Here is a 19132-nt window from a genome sequence, read left to right as displayed (position 1 = left end):
AAGTCCCACTTTGATCATTTTTTGACCTGTTGTAAAAGTGTTCCCTGCGATTTTTAATAATGATTATGCCATATTTAGCCTATGTCGCCTTCCAGGACATAGTTTCTGCAGAGCTGCAGTAGTTCATTAGAAATTCACCAATTCAGTTGTTAGCCGAACTGTTGGCCTAGAGTTTGCCCGCTCCCACATCCCATCACCCAGCTGTTTCCCTGCTCTACCGCTAGCTTACAACCCTAACCTAACATTATTGGTGCAACAAAGTTTGGATCTATTTGTCTGCAAGTGGATGTATCAGAAAGGAACACTGCATGGAGCTTTTAGCCTGGCGATTGTAGCTTTTTCAAGCAGAATTTTCTTGATTCACAATGATTTGAATGAAGAAATGCTCATAAATGCAATTTTAAGCTTAATTCCCTTATGTATGTACCCCATCATAAGAAGAAATGCCACAACAACATGTTAAAAACACAGTTTTTAAGCTTTGGGTCATCCCTTCTTTGGGGGCTAAAATTGACCTCTGTGGAACCCCTTGAGACAGAGCAGCTGCAACTCACGATAAATGTAAAAGGAGAAACACTCACACTGATTCTGTCAAACTGATGCCAGCTGAGACATCCCTGCACACAGACAGAAGCTGCAAATATTTCTATCAAAAATACAACATTTCAAGCAAACTATTCCCTCCGTACCTTTGAATTCCAGTGAAACTGAGTCGTCCGGGCAGAAGTGACATTTTAATTAAAAAGCAGAAGACTTTCCGCTCCTGCACGCTTCCTGGGCTGCTTATCATAGCAGGGAGGTCCCTGCAGTTTTCTTAGTGAGTGATGCAGGGGAAGTGTCAAATGCAAGATTTAACTGGAGCGCTGCCACAAAGCAAAACACTGTAGCAGCAGATTGTTGAGGAAGTTTTTTTTTTTTTTTTTTTTTTTCACCCATAATTTAAAGTGCAATTCTCAATTGAGAATTCAATTTGTGATTTGACGATACAATTTTATAAATGCATTTGCAAATAACAATTTATTATGCAATTCAGGCTTGCAATATGTAAATGTATTTTACAATTTAGAATTCAGAATAAATAAAAAATACTTTTTAATCTAATAAATCTAAAAAAAACCTTTTAATTAAAAGCTAAATCATTTGCATTTGTGTCATAATCAAATGAAAGTATATTATATGCATTGATTTGTCATTTGCAAAATGCATTTTGAAATTTGGATGATCAAATTCAAAATTGAATTGTCAATTAAGAATTGTACATCACTGAATTATGGGTGGGAAAAAAATTCAATAGATTGATTGTTTTAATTCCTATCAGGTTTTTTTGTATATTGTTTGAGGCCAGTTGTCTTCACAAACATCTTTTGGGTTATGAATCTGATAATAGTGCTCTGATATCACATCTCCTAAGTAGACCAAACCGAGTTCAAGTTAGATGACAGCTTAAAGTGTGAATCAGCAGCTACATGAAGCGGACACAAGGCAGGACAGAACCGTTTAGGCACTAAACATTTGGCACAAACTTTCTTCTTTGAACGTTTTGAACTAAAATCAGTGTGTTTCATCAGCAGTTAAGATAGCTTTCACAGATAATCATAGATAACTGATACAACTAGATTTGGGAGCTCTGCATAAAAGCTCAGCCTGAGGACCTCAGAGGAGGGGCTTCTTCCAGGACTTCGTGTTGGGTTCAGCACCACTGCTGCAGCACAGGAGTCTATGTGTACTCCATGTTCTCAAGTCTTGACTCCTTTACAGTCTTTAGGCACATTAAAGTGTTTTTCAGTGTTAAAAAAGGTTCCGTCTCCCCACTTCTTTGTTACAGTCTAGAGCCAGTTTGAACAAAGTCGTCAAACAAATTTGACAAGAAGTTTTCGGGGCTGTAAGCGTGTGCCAGGCCGTAAAAATAACAGCATTGATGTTTTTACATTCCAGAGTTAATCTGTCTTTGACAATCAATCCCATGTGGAAGGTGGTTTTGGCCTCCAGAGCTCTGAAGTTCCGGCCTGAGGGAGGGAGTCTTGACAGATTGTGTCCAGGTTGTGAGGGGTCTGTGTGGAGGTTTTACCAGCCTTAACTCTGGACTGGTATAGGTCCTGGATAGAGGGCTGGTACAGAAACTACAGATAATATCATAAATCACGATGTAACTAAAAGCAAAAATGTTCAGACTTTTGATCACATTAAAATCCCCCTAATGCCTGATGTTGCAAATATGCTACAAACACTTATGTAAATGTGGCATCTATTTTAAATCAAAGAGATTTTTTTTTTAATAGTTGGAAATAAATTCAGGCGTTAAGGGCTGAAAGCAGTTTTACCTATGTTTTAAACTTTGAAGTTTAAAAGGTAGAACTCTCAGATCCTGAGGATTTGCCTCTGTAGAGATTTTAACATGTAAATTAAAGACGCATCTTTTCAACTTAGCTTTCACATAACTCATTCAATCAACGTATTTATTTATGTGTTGGGCTTTGAAGAATTTTATGACTTTGTGGTTTATAATTTTTCTGTTTTAACCTTAATCTTTTCATCTATGCAGTGCCTCCTCAAATTTTAGCAACAGCATTTCCTTTATTTTCTATTATTATGTCATTTTTATTGTTTTTGTTTGAGCCCAGTGTGAACATACCATAAGACAAATAATGGATACATCTCTCTTTCTTCTTCTTTGGGAAACAAGACATGGTGAACCTGAAGGAAATCAACTGATACTTAAACAATATGTTTTCGATTCAAACAAACTTAGTCATGACTAGAAAATAATATACATAAAATGTTCTCTTGAATTTTTGCCATTAGTTATAGAAAACTAGAATAAATCTAACATTCTTGTGCTGTCTAAAGCTCCTCTTATTCATCATCAAAATGACCCTCTTTTGCCCTTTAAGATATGTCATTATTTCAGTCTCACTTGCTTCTTTGGTTTCAAGCTGTGTTGAAGACGTGCCTGATAACTGTTCCTTACCATCACTTCAGATTCACCACCAAGGTTCGGTGGCAGTAACCTCAACTCAATCAACCTTTTATTCACATCAAACAACTATTTAAAAGTATTTAGATTTGAACCAAAATAAACACTCAAACTTTTTATGTTTACTAAAAGGCCAATGTTATTTGCAGACGTTTAAGTGAGGCCAAGCACAGAAAACTACTTGGCCACATGTAATACGTGCAGCCAACTCTAGACACACTTCTATTAAGTCCTGTGATTTAACCTTATAGCACTTGCAGTGTTTTACATCAAAGTGGATAAAGGCTGATTTGATTGTGTAACCAGCCCCTTGTGGTACCTTGGTGAACTGCACCTGACTCCAGTTACTTTTATTTTCAAACATGCTCAAAGTACTTTGGTTTTTAAAATGTACCCTCCATCCCATATGAACATGCATCTGCAAATGCACCATACACACAAATCGACTCATTCCCAAATTCTAACTCGTCACATATTGACTTTTGGTTAAGGACCTGTGACGGTTAAGGTGTCTCCAACTCGTCATTTTTTGACATGCTGACTGTTCCCATGAAATCACGGGTCCCTAAACTCTTGGCTGAAAACCGGAACTGGTCCAGTACCGGGAAGCGGAGCGCACCGGTACCCTAACCCAGTACAAAGACCCTAACCCTAAACCTAAACCATGAGTCTAGTATCGCACCCAGGCTTGGTTTGCACCCAGTACCACGTCTGGTACCAGTTTGGGTCCGTATCGGGTCCGGTACAGCGTCTGGTACTGCGGTTCAGGTGAGGAAACCGGTATCGGGTTTGGGTACCGGTACTGGACGCATACCAAGTGGTACCGCGTCCCAGGGTTGCGTACCCTTGATTTTACGAACAGCCAGCACGACAAAAACCAACGAGTTGGGGACACCCAAAACATCCAGAAGTGACACAGAGGGGTCATTAACCAAACGTCAATATATGACGTCTTGGGTATGAGAATGTGTTGCACAATCATACAAGCATACATAAAAAATAGTAAACCTCCAGTGTTGCTGTCTGTGCTTCACATCTCTTCAATAAACATGTTGGACAGCCGTACAATGACTCAAATTTAAAAACAGTGAAAAAGTAGTCCACGTGTTCAGACAAAGAAACAGGTGAACCCAAGAACAGCAGTTGTATTTATTAAGGGGAGCCAACTCACTGGTGATCCCCCTTTTCTTATTTTAACTCTTACTCTGTACACTACAGTGAGAGTCCGTCATGTTCCTCACTACCTCCTGTACTCTACTGCTAGCACAAAGCTACTATATGTACCTTTGTCTCAACCTGTTTCCTTTGATTGATGGAAATTGACCATACTGACTTACAGAGCAATATTAAGCAGACATTATAGCCCACAAAGGGGGATTATATGGGCCACAAATCTTTCTAGTAAATACATTTTGGGCTATTGTTGACATGATATCATGAGCGTATTCTAGCCTTAAAACAAAGCTGATTGAATATTCATACATGTATTCAGACAAGCAGAGAGACTATAAATCTGCAAACATTGTTTGTATGCATGATCACCCTGCAGCATTACAGCAGCTGTACTGTGAGAGGGGAGACGTCCAACAAAAACACATCAATTCTGCAAAGGCCAGAATGCTTGTAAGGAAAATCGTGACAGTGAGAAAAAGACTGAGGGTGCATGGAAAACACAAAGATCTGGTAATTACATGGGTATTTTCAAAGATCTCATTGATTTACTTGAAAAAAGGCAAGCAAATAAAGAAAAAAAAAACATATACTGGGATAAGTTTAAATCAAACTTCTCTGTTTGGTCACAAATGTGTGAGTTTAACCCTTTAACTGCTGAGCTGCCGCTCCAGTGTTGACATTCTCTGAATTATCATAACTCTTCAACAGTTCATGCAATTTATGTATTTCCAACGGATTCTGAAGCTGAGAAAAGCAACATTGTGTGTTCCATGAAGAGTTTGAATTAAGTCATTTTCTTCAAAAGTTACGGTAGTTACAGTAGTTCTAAGAACTACCGTGTGCTAGTTCTTATATTGCACGGTAGGTCTCAAGCTACATTTACACCACCCTCTGCAACATAAGTTCAAGCAACAATTGTCAATTAAAAGTCTACGTGAACATGCACAAAAGTCAGTTTTTTTGAGCATTCGCATTCAAAACTCTTGCATTCATGTGCAACTATGCAAGTTTCTACGACCACTTCTCGCTCCACGTACAAAAAGCAAGACCATTGATTGCACATTGCAAGTTAAACCAGGTCGAACTTTGATCAATCAGGGTCTCGGATTTGGTGGTGATGAATGGATAATGTTGTTTTTCATTGTGCTGGCTGTTCGTAAAATCAATGGTCCTTAACCCCCTGAATGTGGTAACGGATACAGTACTGGATGCGGTACTGGATTTGCACTGGTCCTCGGAAGACGTCCAGTACTGGTACCCTAACCTTAACCCAGTACTGGTTTGCGTCCGTACTGCCTCCTGTTCCCTCCTGGTACTACGTCTGGTAACGGTCTGGGGACCCGTGGTTTAGTGGGAACAGCCAGTACGTTGAAAAGCGATGAGTTGGGGACACCCAAAACGTCAAAAAGAGTGGCAGACGGAGTTAACGTCAATATGTTACGACTTGGGAGTGAGAATGTGTTTTTACATGCCGTAGTAAAAAGTAGAAAAACAAAAAGAAGCCTCTCTCTGCCTGACCTATGTGCATGCCACGTGCCTGGTGTATCTGTAGCTTTAGGAATCGCAGGAGTGACATCACAAATGATGGATCTAGTGTTCATGTCACTTCTGTTAGGGTCATTGATAAATACAGATATCCTAAAAAGAATACAAGAAGATAAGTGAACAAATCTTCAGTTACAGCTCCTGAAACCTCTATCTTCTTTGTTTTCAGATCGCTATGTGCTCGTTGGCAGTCGCCGTGACATCCAGGGGGGTGGGTCTTCGGCCATCATGAATCAACTTATTGCTGCGCTGACGGAACGGACCAAAAGGGGATGGGAACCAGACCGGAGCACAGTGTTTTGCTCATGGGGAGGTTCTGCACTGGGGAACATCGGTTCATACGAGTGGGGGGAGGTAAACAACCACAACAGCTTTGTAAACTGTCAGCCTTTGGACACACAGATGAACATATGGTAATTTCATCAAGAACCAGGTGCAAACACATATTTCAAAATTGTAAAATTCAGTGATGCATTATTTCTGTAGATGCCTTCAGAATATTTTAAAAAACGTGAATGCATATTTTCTCCGTGTACATTTAGCAAGTTGTCAGATGAAATTAAAGTGCTTCTCTTAATTTGATGTATCAGGTGAGATTAAATTGAATGGCCAAAAAGCAAAGCAATAAAGAAGGTGCCAAAGCCAATAAAGAGGTTCTATAAACTGGAAAGAGTGCTGTTAGCGCCAGTGACAACATTGTGACATGTGTTAAGATGGCAGAAACACTTCAAAGCGTCAGCGTGACCACTGGATATGTCTTTCCCTCCAGGACAACAGCGTGGTCCTGCAGAGCAATGCCGTGGCCTACATCAGCCTGAACGCTCCGGTCAGAGGAACCGAGACTCTCCGAGCTTCAGCCTCTCCAACACTTCTGCAGCTTACCTCGGACATACAGAGGGTGACTACAATTGAAATCATTACACCTTAGAAATATTTTTCCGGTTACTAGAAAGCAATATCCTGTATCCTACAGCTGACACTACAGAAACATTTCCACAATAATCAAATCTCTTTGTTGTTTGCTGCAAACCAGCATGTGTTCAGTATCAGCTGGGTTTCCCTACAAAATTTTGACCCACTTAACAAGACACATGCTGGTTTGTGAGGTCTTCAGCTGTTAAAGTTTGCTGCTTTTTTTCTTCCAGTGTATTCTTTAAAATAACCTTCTACAGCCTTTGCTTTGTGGACCAGCAAACAGTTCCTGTTCCGGCATGCCTGCTGCCGGTGTGCTCAGCAAAACTTGCTAATTGCAGCCTCCTGTATTCCGGATTGGTCCCAACAGAAAAAGAGACCCACTTCCCTAAAAAGCACCATGGCAGAGCAGTTCTGATTTCACCACATTGCATTGTACTCCTCTGCTCAACGCATAAAAATGCTTTTATTGTCTGGGATCAGTGGCTGCAAGTTGGTGGAGCTCCTGGTGACCAATGTCAGTGAGTGTCCCTGTGGAGCATTGTCCTTTAACCCTTGAACACCTACAATGTTGCATCTAAATAGCATATAAACATAGATTAAAACAAGAAAAAGTCACAAAACATAGAATGTTACTGCTCTGCAGCATATAAGAGATAATTCTATATATTAAAAATCAATTACTGTTTATCTTCCAATAGAATCCCAGGCGTTTATTTAAAAAATCTGGCAGCAAACTAAGCGTTTATAAGAGACTGGCATCTGTTGGAGATTGGCATTTGTTCCATCACAGACCGAATGCGCCATTCTCTGATACATTTACGACCCACCGAAAAATGTTGCTTTTCAGAATGTCATTTGGCTTATGGCAAAGTTTATACACTAAAGTGAATAACCATTTCAGGGTTAGGGTTAGGGCTCAGGGCTTGATTCCCAGAGGGCGCAATGAGCTCAATCCAGTGTGGCAAGACCCTACACACTACTAAATAACTATGTAGCCACAAGAGTCCTGGGTCTGGGTCTCCCTGTACCGGTCCCTATCCTGGAAAAAAATGCAAATATGTGACATTATGTGTTGCTGTGGATATGTCAAAGGTAAACAACATTGGATAAAATAAAAGAGGAGCATCTTTGTTCCCCTCTTTAGTAAATGGCTATAACCAGTCTGGGCTGGTCTCCAATTGAATGAGGTCTTTATGCAATGTTAATTTAGCTTACTTGGATCTAACTAAAAGCTTATTTTGAGACCTCCTCAATTATGATGAGCCCCATCTTCAAAGGTTCCTGGGTTCTGCTGTTGCATTGTTGAAGTTCAGAATCTTGGATTTATGTGGAGCCACTTTTATTAATGTTTTTATTCATGAATTAAATCAAATTCATCGAAAAAGCCAAATAGGAGGATAAGTCAGAATCTGAATTCCCACTGCGTCTTCTCGCTACTCCTACATTTAGCCCTCCAATCAGAGAGTTAGTGGAAAAAGTGTCTTCAAATTCGGACGTCCCTCCTACTCAATGACATCAATATTCGCCGTTCATTCTACGTTAGCGTGTAAATGCCAGCACTTGGAAAATACATAATTTCATCTGTTTTATAACTTCAAAAAGGTCGTGCTAAAACAAAAAAAAGTAATTACTTACATTAGATGTAAACTTCTGTGCTTCAGAGCACACCCACATGAAGAAAAGTATTTTTCTATGGGACAGCACGGCGTGGACAACCATCCCGGCGGAGGGATACAGAGACCCTTGAAAAACTATAATGGACCCCTCCAAACCCCCTTACAATTGGAGAGGAAGAATCTGGATTTGGCCAAAGTTTTCACATTATGTGGGTGTAAGTAATCTGTCCTGTTAGAGAAACTATGATTTAAACGATGGTATGTTCACTCGATTGCGTCTATTCCACCAACCCCCCTTCAGGCATCCTGCTGATAGAGTGCAGCCCCCATGTGGGGGCCCACCAACTGTATTTATTCAGACTCGAGGGTGTTTTGCAAATATGATCAGCTTTCACAGAAATTTCCTTTGAAACTTTTTTATGTCTCTTTGATAACTTTTGCTTCCTGAAAAAACCTCGTCAACAGTCTTTCATTCACCGCCTCCTGTTTTTACGGTGCTCTTTTTTCCTTGTTTCTTGAGCACCGTGAGCCCATCTCCTCCCTGCTCACCCCCCATCACTCCTTCATATCTTCCTTCACTAGCAGCCGGTTTTGGATTCCCCCCGCCCTTCTTTTTTCCTCATTAAATTCCCCCACTCGTTTCTCTTTATCCTTCAGTCTCTTTCTTCTCTGTTTATTCCACAAAAGACTGTTTTTGTATGTAGGGCTGTCATCCATTCACAGGGAAGATGCATTAACTGCAGCGCAGGAGGCCAAGGGCACACATAGATACAGCTCCATGTATCTTTATTCTCTGCTTCTTGCATGAAGTAATTACGGCACACATTCCAGCGCCGTTACACCTGTAATGAAGCTGCAGACAGCCGCTGCCTCAGCCAAGACTAAATTAGACCAGCAGGAAGTGTCTTCCACTGTCACTGTGTGCAGCTGCAGGCATGAAGGCTCCTGGGGGCTTCGCGCTTCCAGCTGCAGCTCCAGCCCTGTTTGTTTGTGTACTTTGTTAGAAAAAGGAGTTCATGGAAAAACATGATCCTGTAAATCTCTGGAAGATATTATTTTTATTGCAAAAAATGATAAAGATAAAAAATAAACAATACTTTTTCTTTACTCAATTTAATTTTACAGTTTTCCTTTTTTTGTAGTTTAAAAATGTAGCTGATCCAGTTTGTGGTGCGCAAGTAGAGCTTATGCAACATCCATCCAACCATCATTTCTTGATACTACATTTACCAAAACCAAGCACTATTATGGGAAATTTAATTAACACAAATAACTTTTTTTAAATATCTAATAACAAAAAGAAAGGTGTCTGAACTTACCAACTTGTGACAATTCTGATCAATCAGAAAGACCCCAACAAAAATGTTTTTAACATGTTCTCGTGACATTTTTGTCATGATGGAGGACATTTCTAAAGAAAATTAAGATTAAATCTGCATTTCTGAGTCGATCAAAAAATGCTATTAGGAAAGGTTTGCCACAATCTCCCTACTCTGCTCCATTCTGATCCATGCACTCGAAGAAAACTAGATCCATGTACATCTTTGTTTTCCTCAACCGAGCTTGCATTTAATTTTTACATTTTGATTTATTTAGTGGGAACAAACACACACAGACACACATAACATTGACCATTTTGTTAAAGCAATTTGATGCTGTATAGCCTAATTTGCAACACTTGTCTCTATAGCAGCTTTTACAGAAATCATAGATAGACAGTGAAAGAATACTAGAAATAAAAGACAATTAATAGATACTTAAGAAATTACTAGACCAGGGGTCGGCAATCTTTGACAGTAAAAGAGCCATTTGGACTTATTTTCTACTGATAAAAACCTCTAAAGAGCCACATAGTCTTACTTTAGCCTTTAGGAAATTTGGATTTGCATTGATGACCTTCTTTTTTATATAATAAATATAAATTATGTCTATTTTTGGCATGAACAAAAGCAAACATATAAAAAGAAACTAGCATCTCTGAAAAGGTGATTTCTTTTTTATTTTTTTACGTACGACAAAAGCTCAATTATTTATTTATTTTTTTTTCAAAATAAAAGACGCTCTGTGCATAACAGGATCATCTCAGTGCAGCTCTGGACAACTAGTAACCAACATTGTGCAGAATATGATAATATGTGCTTTTAACTCATAAAAGGTCAAACTTCTTACCAACATTTTCTTTCCATATAAAACTTGGCCTTCTGGAGGTAGCGTTGAACAAACAAGACGTCTTCAAGTCATCGAGAATGTAAAAACCTAGTTTATCATCTATGTACACCTCAGCCGTCATTTATAAATTTCACTAATCTATTAAATAAATGCTAAATAAGTAATTCTTACATTAAAGAATTGCTATTTTATTTTTCTTTTATTTATTTTTTTGTTCTTTTCTCCATCTTTGTACTCAGCAGTCTTACACTGCTGGCTTTTGTTGTTTTAGTTTGGACCTTGGCAGTCTAAGTTTGCAGGCTTTGTTTATTTGTTTTCTTTAGGTAGTTTTGGTTATGCAGCTCTTAACAGGGAGCTACTGACTCCAACATTCGACATGGCTGGGTCAGCAGTCTCCATGACTTATTTTATGTTTGGCCAATGAGCCACCATGGAGAGATAATGTGGATCTGGAGCAGATCTGCAGACCCCTGGACTAGACAATGCAGGGGAAATACTTTTCAATCACCAATTCCTAGTGCTTGCAGAACATGTTGTAGAAGTACCATAAGGGTTCTTAACAACATATAAGGAGTGTTATGATCAAATACTAATAGCCTAATTCAGAGTTGTGACAGTGTTTTTGCAATTTTAATGCAGGCTTGAAACTATATTTTTTAAACATAAAAAATGACAGCTAATCTCAATCGCATATTTTCCTAGAAAAAAGATATTAGGTCATCTAAAATTTTACATACCTGCCCAAAGAAAGTGACATGAAAGGCTAAATCTGCTGCATTCATAAAGCATGTGGCAGGATGAAATGAGCATACTTGAGAAGAGCTTCAGCCTCTGGCTTGTTTCTGTTTTTTTTTTTAATTTAGAAAGTCAATGGAACTTGGAAAACGAATCTGATAAAAATATTCAGTTAAAATGATCCAGCGTGATTTTATTGATCATTTTATGGTCGTGCACAGCTTTAAATTTGGGCGATAGGTGGTGATAGGCGGGGGCTGCGCGTGACGTCACTTCAGGGATCCCAGAGTGTAAACAACAATGGCGGACGGTTTGAGAAGCGACGTAGACCACGATTTAGCGGATATTTCTTTGGATGAAGGTGATGTCCCTTCATCAAACACGGAAATTTAACGAGACAGGGTTCGGAGGGTGTACAGCCCTACCAGTTTGAACCGGAGGTTTACTCATCTGAAGATACAGGGACTTCGGATGACGATGGTGAAAGCTCATACAGCGATGGCGGGGAGAAGACGATCAAACTTGACTATTTAGAAGAAGTAAACGTCTAACAAGGTTTCTGTAGGTGAACCTGCGGAAAGATCATTACCGGAAAAGGAAAGGTGCCGCCGCTGCCGCGGAGCGTCCTTTGTCGTCCTCCTCCAGGGCCGAGGCGGACGGAGCCCCCCCGCCCGGGTCTGCTGCTGCTGCGGCGACGGGTGGGCTCGCTCCCCCGCCGCCCTCTCGGCCTCCCTCGCCCGCGCGCAACCAACCCCCGCGCGGGTCCTCTTTCCAGACGGCCGGCGGGGTCCTCCTGCGCCCCGCGCGGAGGCCACCCCCGCCGGCCTCACGGCCCCGGGAGGGAGTAAAAACCCTTTGTGCGGGCTCGGCTGCCGGCGCCGGACGACCGTCTGGCAAACCCACGGCGCCCCCCATGCCCGGCCCGGGGCCTCGGAACCGCAAACCCCCCTCAGCGAGGCGCGGCGGCCTCACCCTGGCCGTCCGGCGTGCGCCCGCCAGGTGCCCATACACCCCCCGCGTTCCTCCTGCGGAGGGCCGGGGAGGGCTCAAAGCCTCCCCCTGACCAGGGAGCGCCCCTCTCCTTTATTGAAACGGTAAATTCATGAAGGGAGACCCCCTTCTTCGGCACATTACTGCACCCAAATACCACACTCCTATTCACCATTATCCCGTTCGAATCCCCAAATCCACGGCAGTCCAAATTCTATTATGTTAAGTAATTCCATGCCCAGAAAGTCATCACAACACTAGCGGATCTAGCTGTATGTTCCTGTACTGACGTCACACGACCTATGGCCTACTTATCGGTGGCTGCCCAAAATCTGAGCGACCGCGCTATCTTTGTGCCCCGGGGGTGCGGGTGACAAAATAATTATACGGGGGTTCATTTGTGACATAAATACTAATGTTTTATTGCAGTTTTAAAAAAATCACGATTTTCACCGCACGAGGCCTTTAACAAAGTTAGAGAGTGAGAGTCTAGTGTGAACCAGGCATTAGGTTGTGAGAGCTCTAAGTAAGCGGGACAGCGTGTTAACAGATTGATAATGGGAAATGAAGGAAGGCTTACTCTATTCATACAGTTCCACCCACAATTTAGAGGCAAATTTCTCATGAAGTACTGCTGCTCTGCTAAAACGACAAAACAAACTTTTTCTAATATTATTATGGCTGAAAACAGCTTATCCATAATTAAAATATCTCTAATAATGCTTTGACAATAGATGAAAAGATGATGAGAGTGGGACCATCCAAAGTAAGACTAAAAACACAACGCGTGGGGATAGATTAGGGGTGTAGTAAGTGATTCTGCTACCCTGTTTGGATGAGAAAACAGAAGATGCTGCTGGTGCCCAAGAGATTCTCAGCGTCTCGTCTCACTTCTCTTTTACAATTGTGGCAGTTATTTTTGTCCAGTGAGGATCTTTATTCATCATCGGAGAGCACAAGTTTCCCCCAGGTATAACCCCCCCCCAAATATTTAGAGAGTGCTCCTCACATGTCATTAATCATGCTTTGCAGCAGCTGTAATGCATGCTACTCATCTTACTTTGTGAAGATCTGTCCTCCGAACTGACACTCCGCTGCACTGATAGTGCTGGAATGGGTGCTTTGGAACCAATTATAATGCAAATAGATCCACTTTTTGTGGGGGTTACATGCCAGAAAGGGGAGCAATAAAAGTGTAAATGGACACAAAACAAGGCAAGAGGAGAACGCAGAGTGGAAACAAGGCAGCGCGGTCTCTGACAGGAATACAAACAGTTTAGTCTACGAATTTAATTGAGTGTTGTTACAAAGTCTGTGGGGGCGCATGCAGCAGGTACCTCTGTCTCTGAACTGATGGTCACAGAGGGCTGCGGAATGTCAGGAGCTGAGTGATAAACGGCTGACATGCTGTCAGAGAAATGATCAGAGATCCACACAGTGGCATGTTTGATTCTCATATTTATGAGGAAGACCACAGACAGAGATGGCTGATTTGGGTTTACAAGCTTGAGTGAGATTAGCCGCTTCTTTTTTGAGCTACTCTGACAGAACTGAACTGTTTGTTGTGTGCTGTCCAAAGCTTTTTTCTCTCTCTTTAGGGTGGCCAAACAAAGACATATGAATTATGTCATTACAGAAACAAGATCAGTTTATAAAGAAAATATATGGCTAAAAATGTAATCTTTTCCACTTTCCCTGTGGAGAAACTTGATTAAAACTCCATGGGGTTGACTTGTTTTAATAGAAAAAAAAATATGGACAAGACTTATGCTATTATGACATATTTGTCAGGAACTGGTGTTTCTGGAGTTTTGAACCCTGCTTAAAACATGTCCCCACCCCCAAACCACACCCCCAAAACCTCAGAGCCTGTAGACATAAAAAAAACACAAACATAGTATGTTATTTACTTTATGGACTTTACATCAAATCAAAATCAAATCAATCTTTATTTAAATAGCACTTTTCATATGAAACATAACACAAAGGGCTTTACACCTAAATAAAACACATAAAATAAAAACAAGCACAACAACAACTTAAAAATGTAAAATAAAGTAAAAATAGAAATAAATAAACAATGCCCCCCCAGACCACCATACAGCCCCCAATCAATTTCACACATCCCACCGCTTTAACTGATAGAGAACAGACTATATATATATATATACTTTATATACAGAGTATATAAATAATTTCTTCTTCTTTTTATTCATATGTATTATTAATAATAAGCATTCTATAAGGCTTCTATGTAATATCTGTTGTTGTTTACAATAAAAATGGTTAATATTAATTATAAACTAATTTTAAAATAAATGTTATTGTTTTTAATTTCAGCAGTTGTTATGCAGCCTGGAATACTGTCATTAGGGCAGCTAGCTGATGTAACAGTAGGGGTGCCCTAGTGCATTTTTCATTCATTGTTTGTTAAAATAAAACAACAATGAAAACAAAATAAAAAAAACAGAAAAAGCAATGTTTATTTTTGCTATTGTTAATTTTGCACAATGGTTGACCGCTCGCATTGCCTATAGGCAAAACTACCTCTGGTTGGAAAAATTAAGAATGAATCCAGACGCACCTCAAAGTCCGTCCTCCACTAAAACATCATCATGGAGGTCACCAAAATGAAAACATACAAAATGTTTTGGTACGCTAAATTTTACTAGCATAAAAATACATGTAATTATTGTTAAAAAATCAGGATTTGTGCGATTTTTGTCTAGGACCAGACGACATTAGCAAGCAGTAATTGATCCGGGAATCTGTCAATCAAACGCTTTGTTTAACCCTAGAACACTTTCGCTATAAAAAGTTACACCATCACTTTGCCGGGTAATTTTTACCTGATATAAAATACCCAATAAAAAGTACTTCTCCTAAAAAAATAGATGGATATATGACAAAACATGATAAATTAGAGTAGTTTTCTTTTATTTCAAACTGTGCTTTATGCAACAAAGTTGGGGAAAATAGCAAAGGAAGATCCTAAGAAAATGCTTAAAAATGAGTGAAAAAGTAGGAATTTGAGAAGAAAAAAAATCCTAAAAATGATACTGTAGACTTGGCCTTTAGTCTACTCATTCCTGGGACAGGTGAGACTTTTCCCAGGGACCAATGACACTCAAAAACATGCAAGAAATTAAAATAATGTAAATACTTTTGCTCAGGTGATTCAGGTAAAATCACCTGGCGTTAAGGTGGGGCCAGTGGGCACCACAAGCTCTTCTTGAGGCCTCTGATTGGCTAGTTTATAACTTACAGTAAATAACTTGCAATAAAAAATAAATAAAAATTAGGTTTAGCAAGAACATGTTAAAAACAGACAGCAAAGCAAGACTGATTATTCTGACAAACAGAATGACTGATTAATAGGTGTTAATTTTTCAGTTTATGGGATTTTGGCTTTCTGGGACCAGTGGGTACTTCCTGTTTGGAACATGTGGGGGGAGGGGATGATCAGTCCAGTTTTTTCTATGTAGTGTCTATGCTTGCAACATGCATACAATGGTTGTGCGTTTTGTACATAGATCCCGAAAACGGACTCAACAGACACATGATCGTGTGGAAGTCTGCGAATATATACAGGTTTTACATCAACCTGTCGGATATGGTCATTTGAACGTCCATTTCCGAGGCGAGTGTGAATGTAGAATTACAATCAATCAAACCACTCACTTATTTTTTGCATTTTAAACATACACAAAAGGCTAAACATACATATAAATCTCCCTTATTTTCTCAAACAGAATCTATAGACAAGAGCTAACCTGAGATCACCTCAGATTCACATTTTATACAAGGATAGCCCAAACACATATCACACTAAAGTGGCATAAATTGTTGAAAGTTGGAATCACTGACACCCAGATGCTGCTGTGGCAGATCAACTCAGATTAGGACCAAACCACAGGCAAGCAGGCAGACTGTGGATTATTTTCAATGCCATCAAGAACAAAGGCTCTGCGGAGCTGACAACCTTCATTTGCATTCAAGTTGAGCCGGACCAACCTAAATGCAAATTAAGGAAGTCAAAAAAGCACAAAAACAACAGCCTGAGCGGGAATAAACAGACACTAACAAGGTTTTCTAAACCCTGGAGATGGCTGTGCATGGAAATCACTGTTTGATTCAATCAATCAGGCTCGTCTGGGACCGACACCCATGGCAAGTCCAGAGTCACTTCAGTCATCCTCATGCAGATGAAACGGAAATGGAAAAAGATCACTTATTTGTTTTAAAATGTAATATATTCTAAAAGAAATCAACAAATGCACTAAATAATTTTAAAGGTTGTGGATTCAAAACAAAAAAACAAGTTGTGGATTTGTGTTTATGGATGGAAGTTTCTCTATCAAATCATTACATCTCTTTCACAAAATGCAGATTCATTAATTTATCAAGTTTTTGCCTTCATTTCATTTCATTTTCACACTTAAAAAACACAATATAAAGGTTAGGTCTTTCAAATCTCTAAAAAGTTTCTAAAAAACAAAAAAGAGTTCCTTCTCCAAACAGAAGAATTACAGCTGATATTTTTAATTGAATTAAGACACCGCCACAGATATTCTTTGGCATGCAGTGAAATCTGCTTTCAAAATTGGGTAATAAATGATTAAAGCTTCACTCACATTAGGGAATGTATAATTTTGTCATGTTTATATGTCTAATTTATGTGTTTTCTCACATAAAGCCAGCAGAAAAGAAGCTGACGGTAAATCAGTCGAATGAGTGTGACTTTACTGCCATCCGGGATAGTTCAACAGCGCGCTTGCTATAATGTTTGAAAAAGCACGCTTCTGGCAATACATTTGAATTATCATGGTTCTTGTATTGTCAGAAAGCCATTGTGGGACTGCGGCAGGCTTCATGAATCTGCATAATCTCAAGGAGAAGCCGCTGAGCCTCAAAGGCATTTATGCAGCTGACAGCGTGGCCTTTCCATCACAGTTTCATATCACAGCGACAGAAAGTAAGTAGCAGAACGCATATGAAAATGTGTGTTAGGTGAGAAATGAGCACTATCATTATTTGTGGCTGTGACATTTGTCAGCTGCGGCGCCGCGACGCATTCATCCAGCCATGCTTGTGTGACTCGCTGGGTCTGCAAAGGTGATGAAAGACTCAAAACACGCAGTCGAACACGCGGAGGGAATCCAGCTTTTCCATTCGTGTTGCTGAATGAATGGTTGATGACTTAATTAAAGACAGATTATGGTATAATGTTTGTATAATCTATGGCCTTGGAAAATATGTAATGGGCTAATCAATACCAATTCCTTAAATGTGCTCCTACTGGAGGCTCCCCCACAGGGTAGCCTCCTCGGCTGGTCAGCGGCTTAGTGATGGATGACCTGAAAGAAAAGTTGTTTGTTTTCTTCTTTGACTACAATCAATCAGAAATGAGTGAACGCTGCTGTGAGTTTGATTCTGCATCATTTTTGAATCCAGACACAGAAAATGAGTTCGTTATAAAAAAAAAAAAAACAGAACTGTTTTCTTTTATTATTTCACTCCAATCTGACAAAACAGTTGACAGGATGACAAAAATCTGCTAATCCTCACATTGCCCTAACATCGTTCTGTTTACTTTGCTTCCTCCTTTTTTTATCTCTTTGTTCTTCCACAGCTCTTTTGACTGATAATCTGGCAGCCAAATCCTAAATAAATCTGCTTTCCTCATTCATGTGTTTCTTTTGTCACAGAGCAAAATGAGTCTGGAGGTTTTACAAAAATCCAGCTCATTAGGATTATGTGTACAGGCATGATCTTAAAGAGCGGTGTCATGACACTTTTCTAAATTTTATTTTTTTTTTATTTTTATTTTTTTATAATACAATGGTCAGAAGTCTGTGTTTGGAGGTCTGCTTCTTCATTGGTGGGCTTAAGCTTCCATTTTAAAGACACATTTTAAGATGAGAAATATTAATACTTTGGTATCTGTATAGCATGACATTTTTGGATTATGGATTAATTACAACAACCTCCTATATTCGTCCTTTAAGTTTTTTTGATTGAACAAAGATTTACAGCTGGGGTGTCAAACGTGCGGCTTGCGGGCTGCATTCTGCCTACCAGATGGTTTAATACCATGAAGAGGAAAAAAAAGAATGTTAGGAAAAGAAAGCAAATTTCTAGCCTATTCCTGCGGAGAGTTATGGTTATTTAAAGAAATGGCTGCAATGTGCAGTTCCGCCACTAGGGGAAGCAAAGGGAGAGAAACACCGGTGTAGGTAGAAGATGTGCTCGGCCTGTCAGATCGGCTCGGGGGCTGGCGCATAGATGACGTGTAAGATTGTGATTGGTCCGGACTATTAGACCACTGTCACGTGACACGGGGAATTACACAGACACTTCCGCCATAACAATGCACGGATTCTTCCCGAGTAAACAACCGAGGAGGTCCGAACAAATACGTTAAGAATCACAAAAGGAGAAGGAATATTTGCAATCAGCCGCAAAAACCTTGACAACGAAATAATCCGATGAAGAGGAATCATTACAGGATAATGATCGTTATTTTAATAGAGAGAAATCAGGCTGGGAAGCATGAAGTTTGAGGTAAAATGGGTGCTAGCGAGTAGCATGCTAGCTTGCTGTTGGTCGCACATTAAAAAAAAGAAAGTAATTATTCGCGCATATTTTTTCTAAATACATCCTGCCAATGTTGAACTGGTCGCACGGACCGGATGAAGTCCCGCTAGAATATGCAGCTCACGTTCTGCTCCGTTACCGCGGGCCAAAATAATAAATAATAGCCCGAGCAGATCTTAACACTTTTTCTTTTCTTTTTTAAAAAATAAACTTTATTGTAAACGTCAGTTTCAGTACAGCAAAACAGCAAATTAGCCAACTCGTTTGTTACAGTTGTTTGACGTCATCACTAGTCGCAGGCCCCCGAGCCGATCTGACAGGCCGAGCACATCTGCTACCTACACCGGCATAACAAGAGATCAAGAAATAAGGCAAGCGCGTGCCATGTCTGGGTAAGATGCAGTTAAAGTCCCTGCAA

The 19132-nt window shown here is 40.0% G+C and overlaps 1 protein-coding gene across 1 annotated transcript in view; it reads left to right on the top strand.

Annotated features, from left to right (window-relative positions):
• The window catches only part of LOC112150722 (inactive N-acetylated-alpha-linked acidic dipeptidase-like protein 2), a 321270-nt gene that overhangs the window by 186588 nt on the left and 115550 nt on the right, over positions 1–19132 (top strand). Inside the window, exons 10-11 of the mRNA XM_024279192.2 lie at positions 5862–6046; positions 6462–6590. Of these exons, the coding sequence (XP_024134960.1) occupies positions 5862–6046; positions 6462–6590 (314 nt within the window). The remainder of the gene's footprint in view (positions 1–5861; positions 6047–6461; positions 6591–19132) is intronic.

The sequence above is a fragment of the Oryzias melastigma genome, linkage group LG4 (genome assembly GCF_002922805.2).
Source record: "Oryzias melastigma strain HK-1 linkage group LG4, ASM292280v2, whole genome shotgun sequence".
NCBI classification, from domain to species: domain Eukaryota; kingdom Metazoa; phylum Chordata; class Actinopteri; order Beloniformes; family Adrianichthyidae; genus Oryzias; species Oryzias melastigma.
The sequence above is the reverse complement of the archived record's forward strand: the minus strand, read 5'-3'. Positions and strand labels throughout refer to the sequence as shown.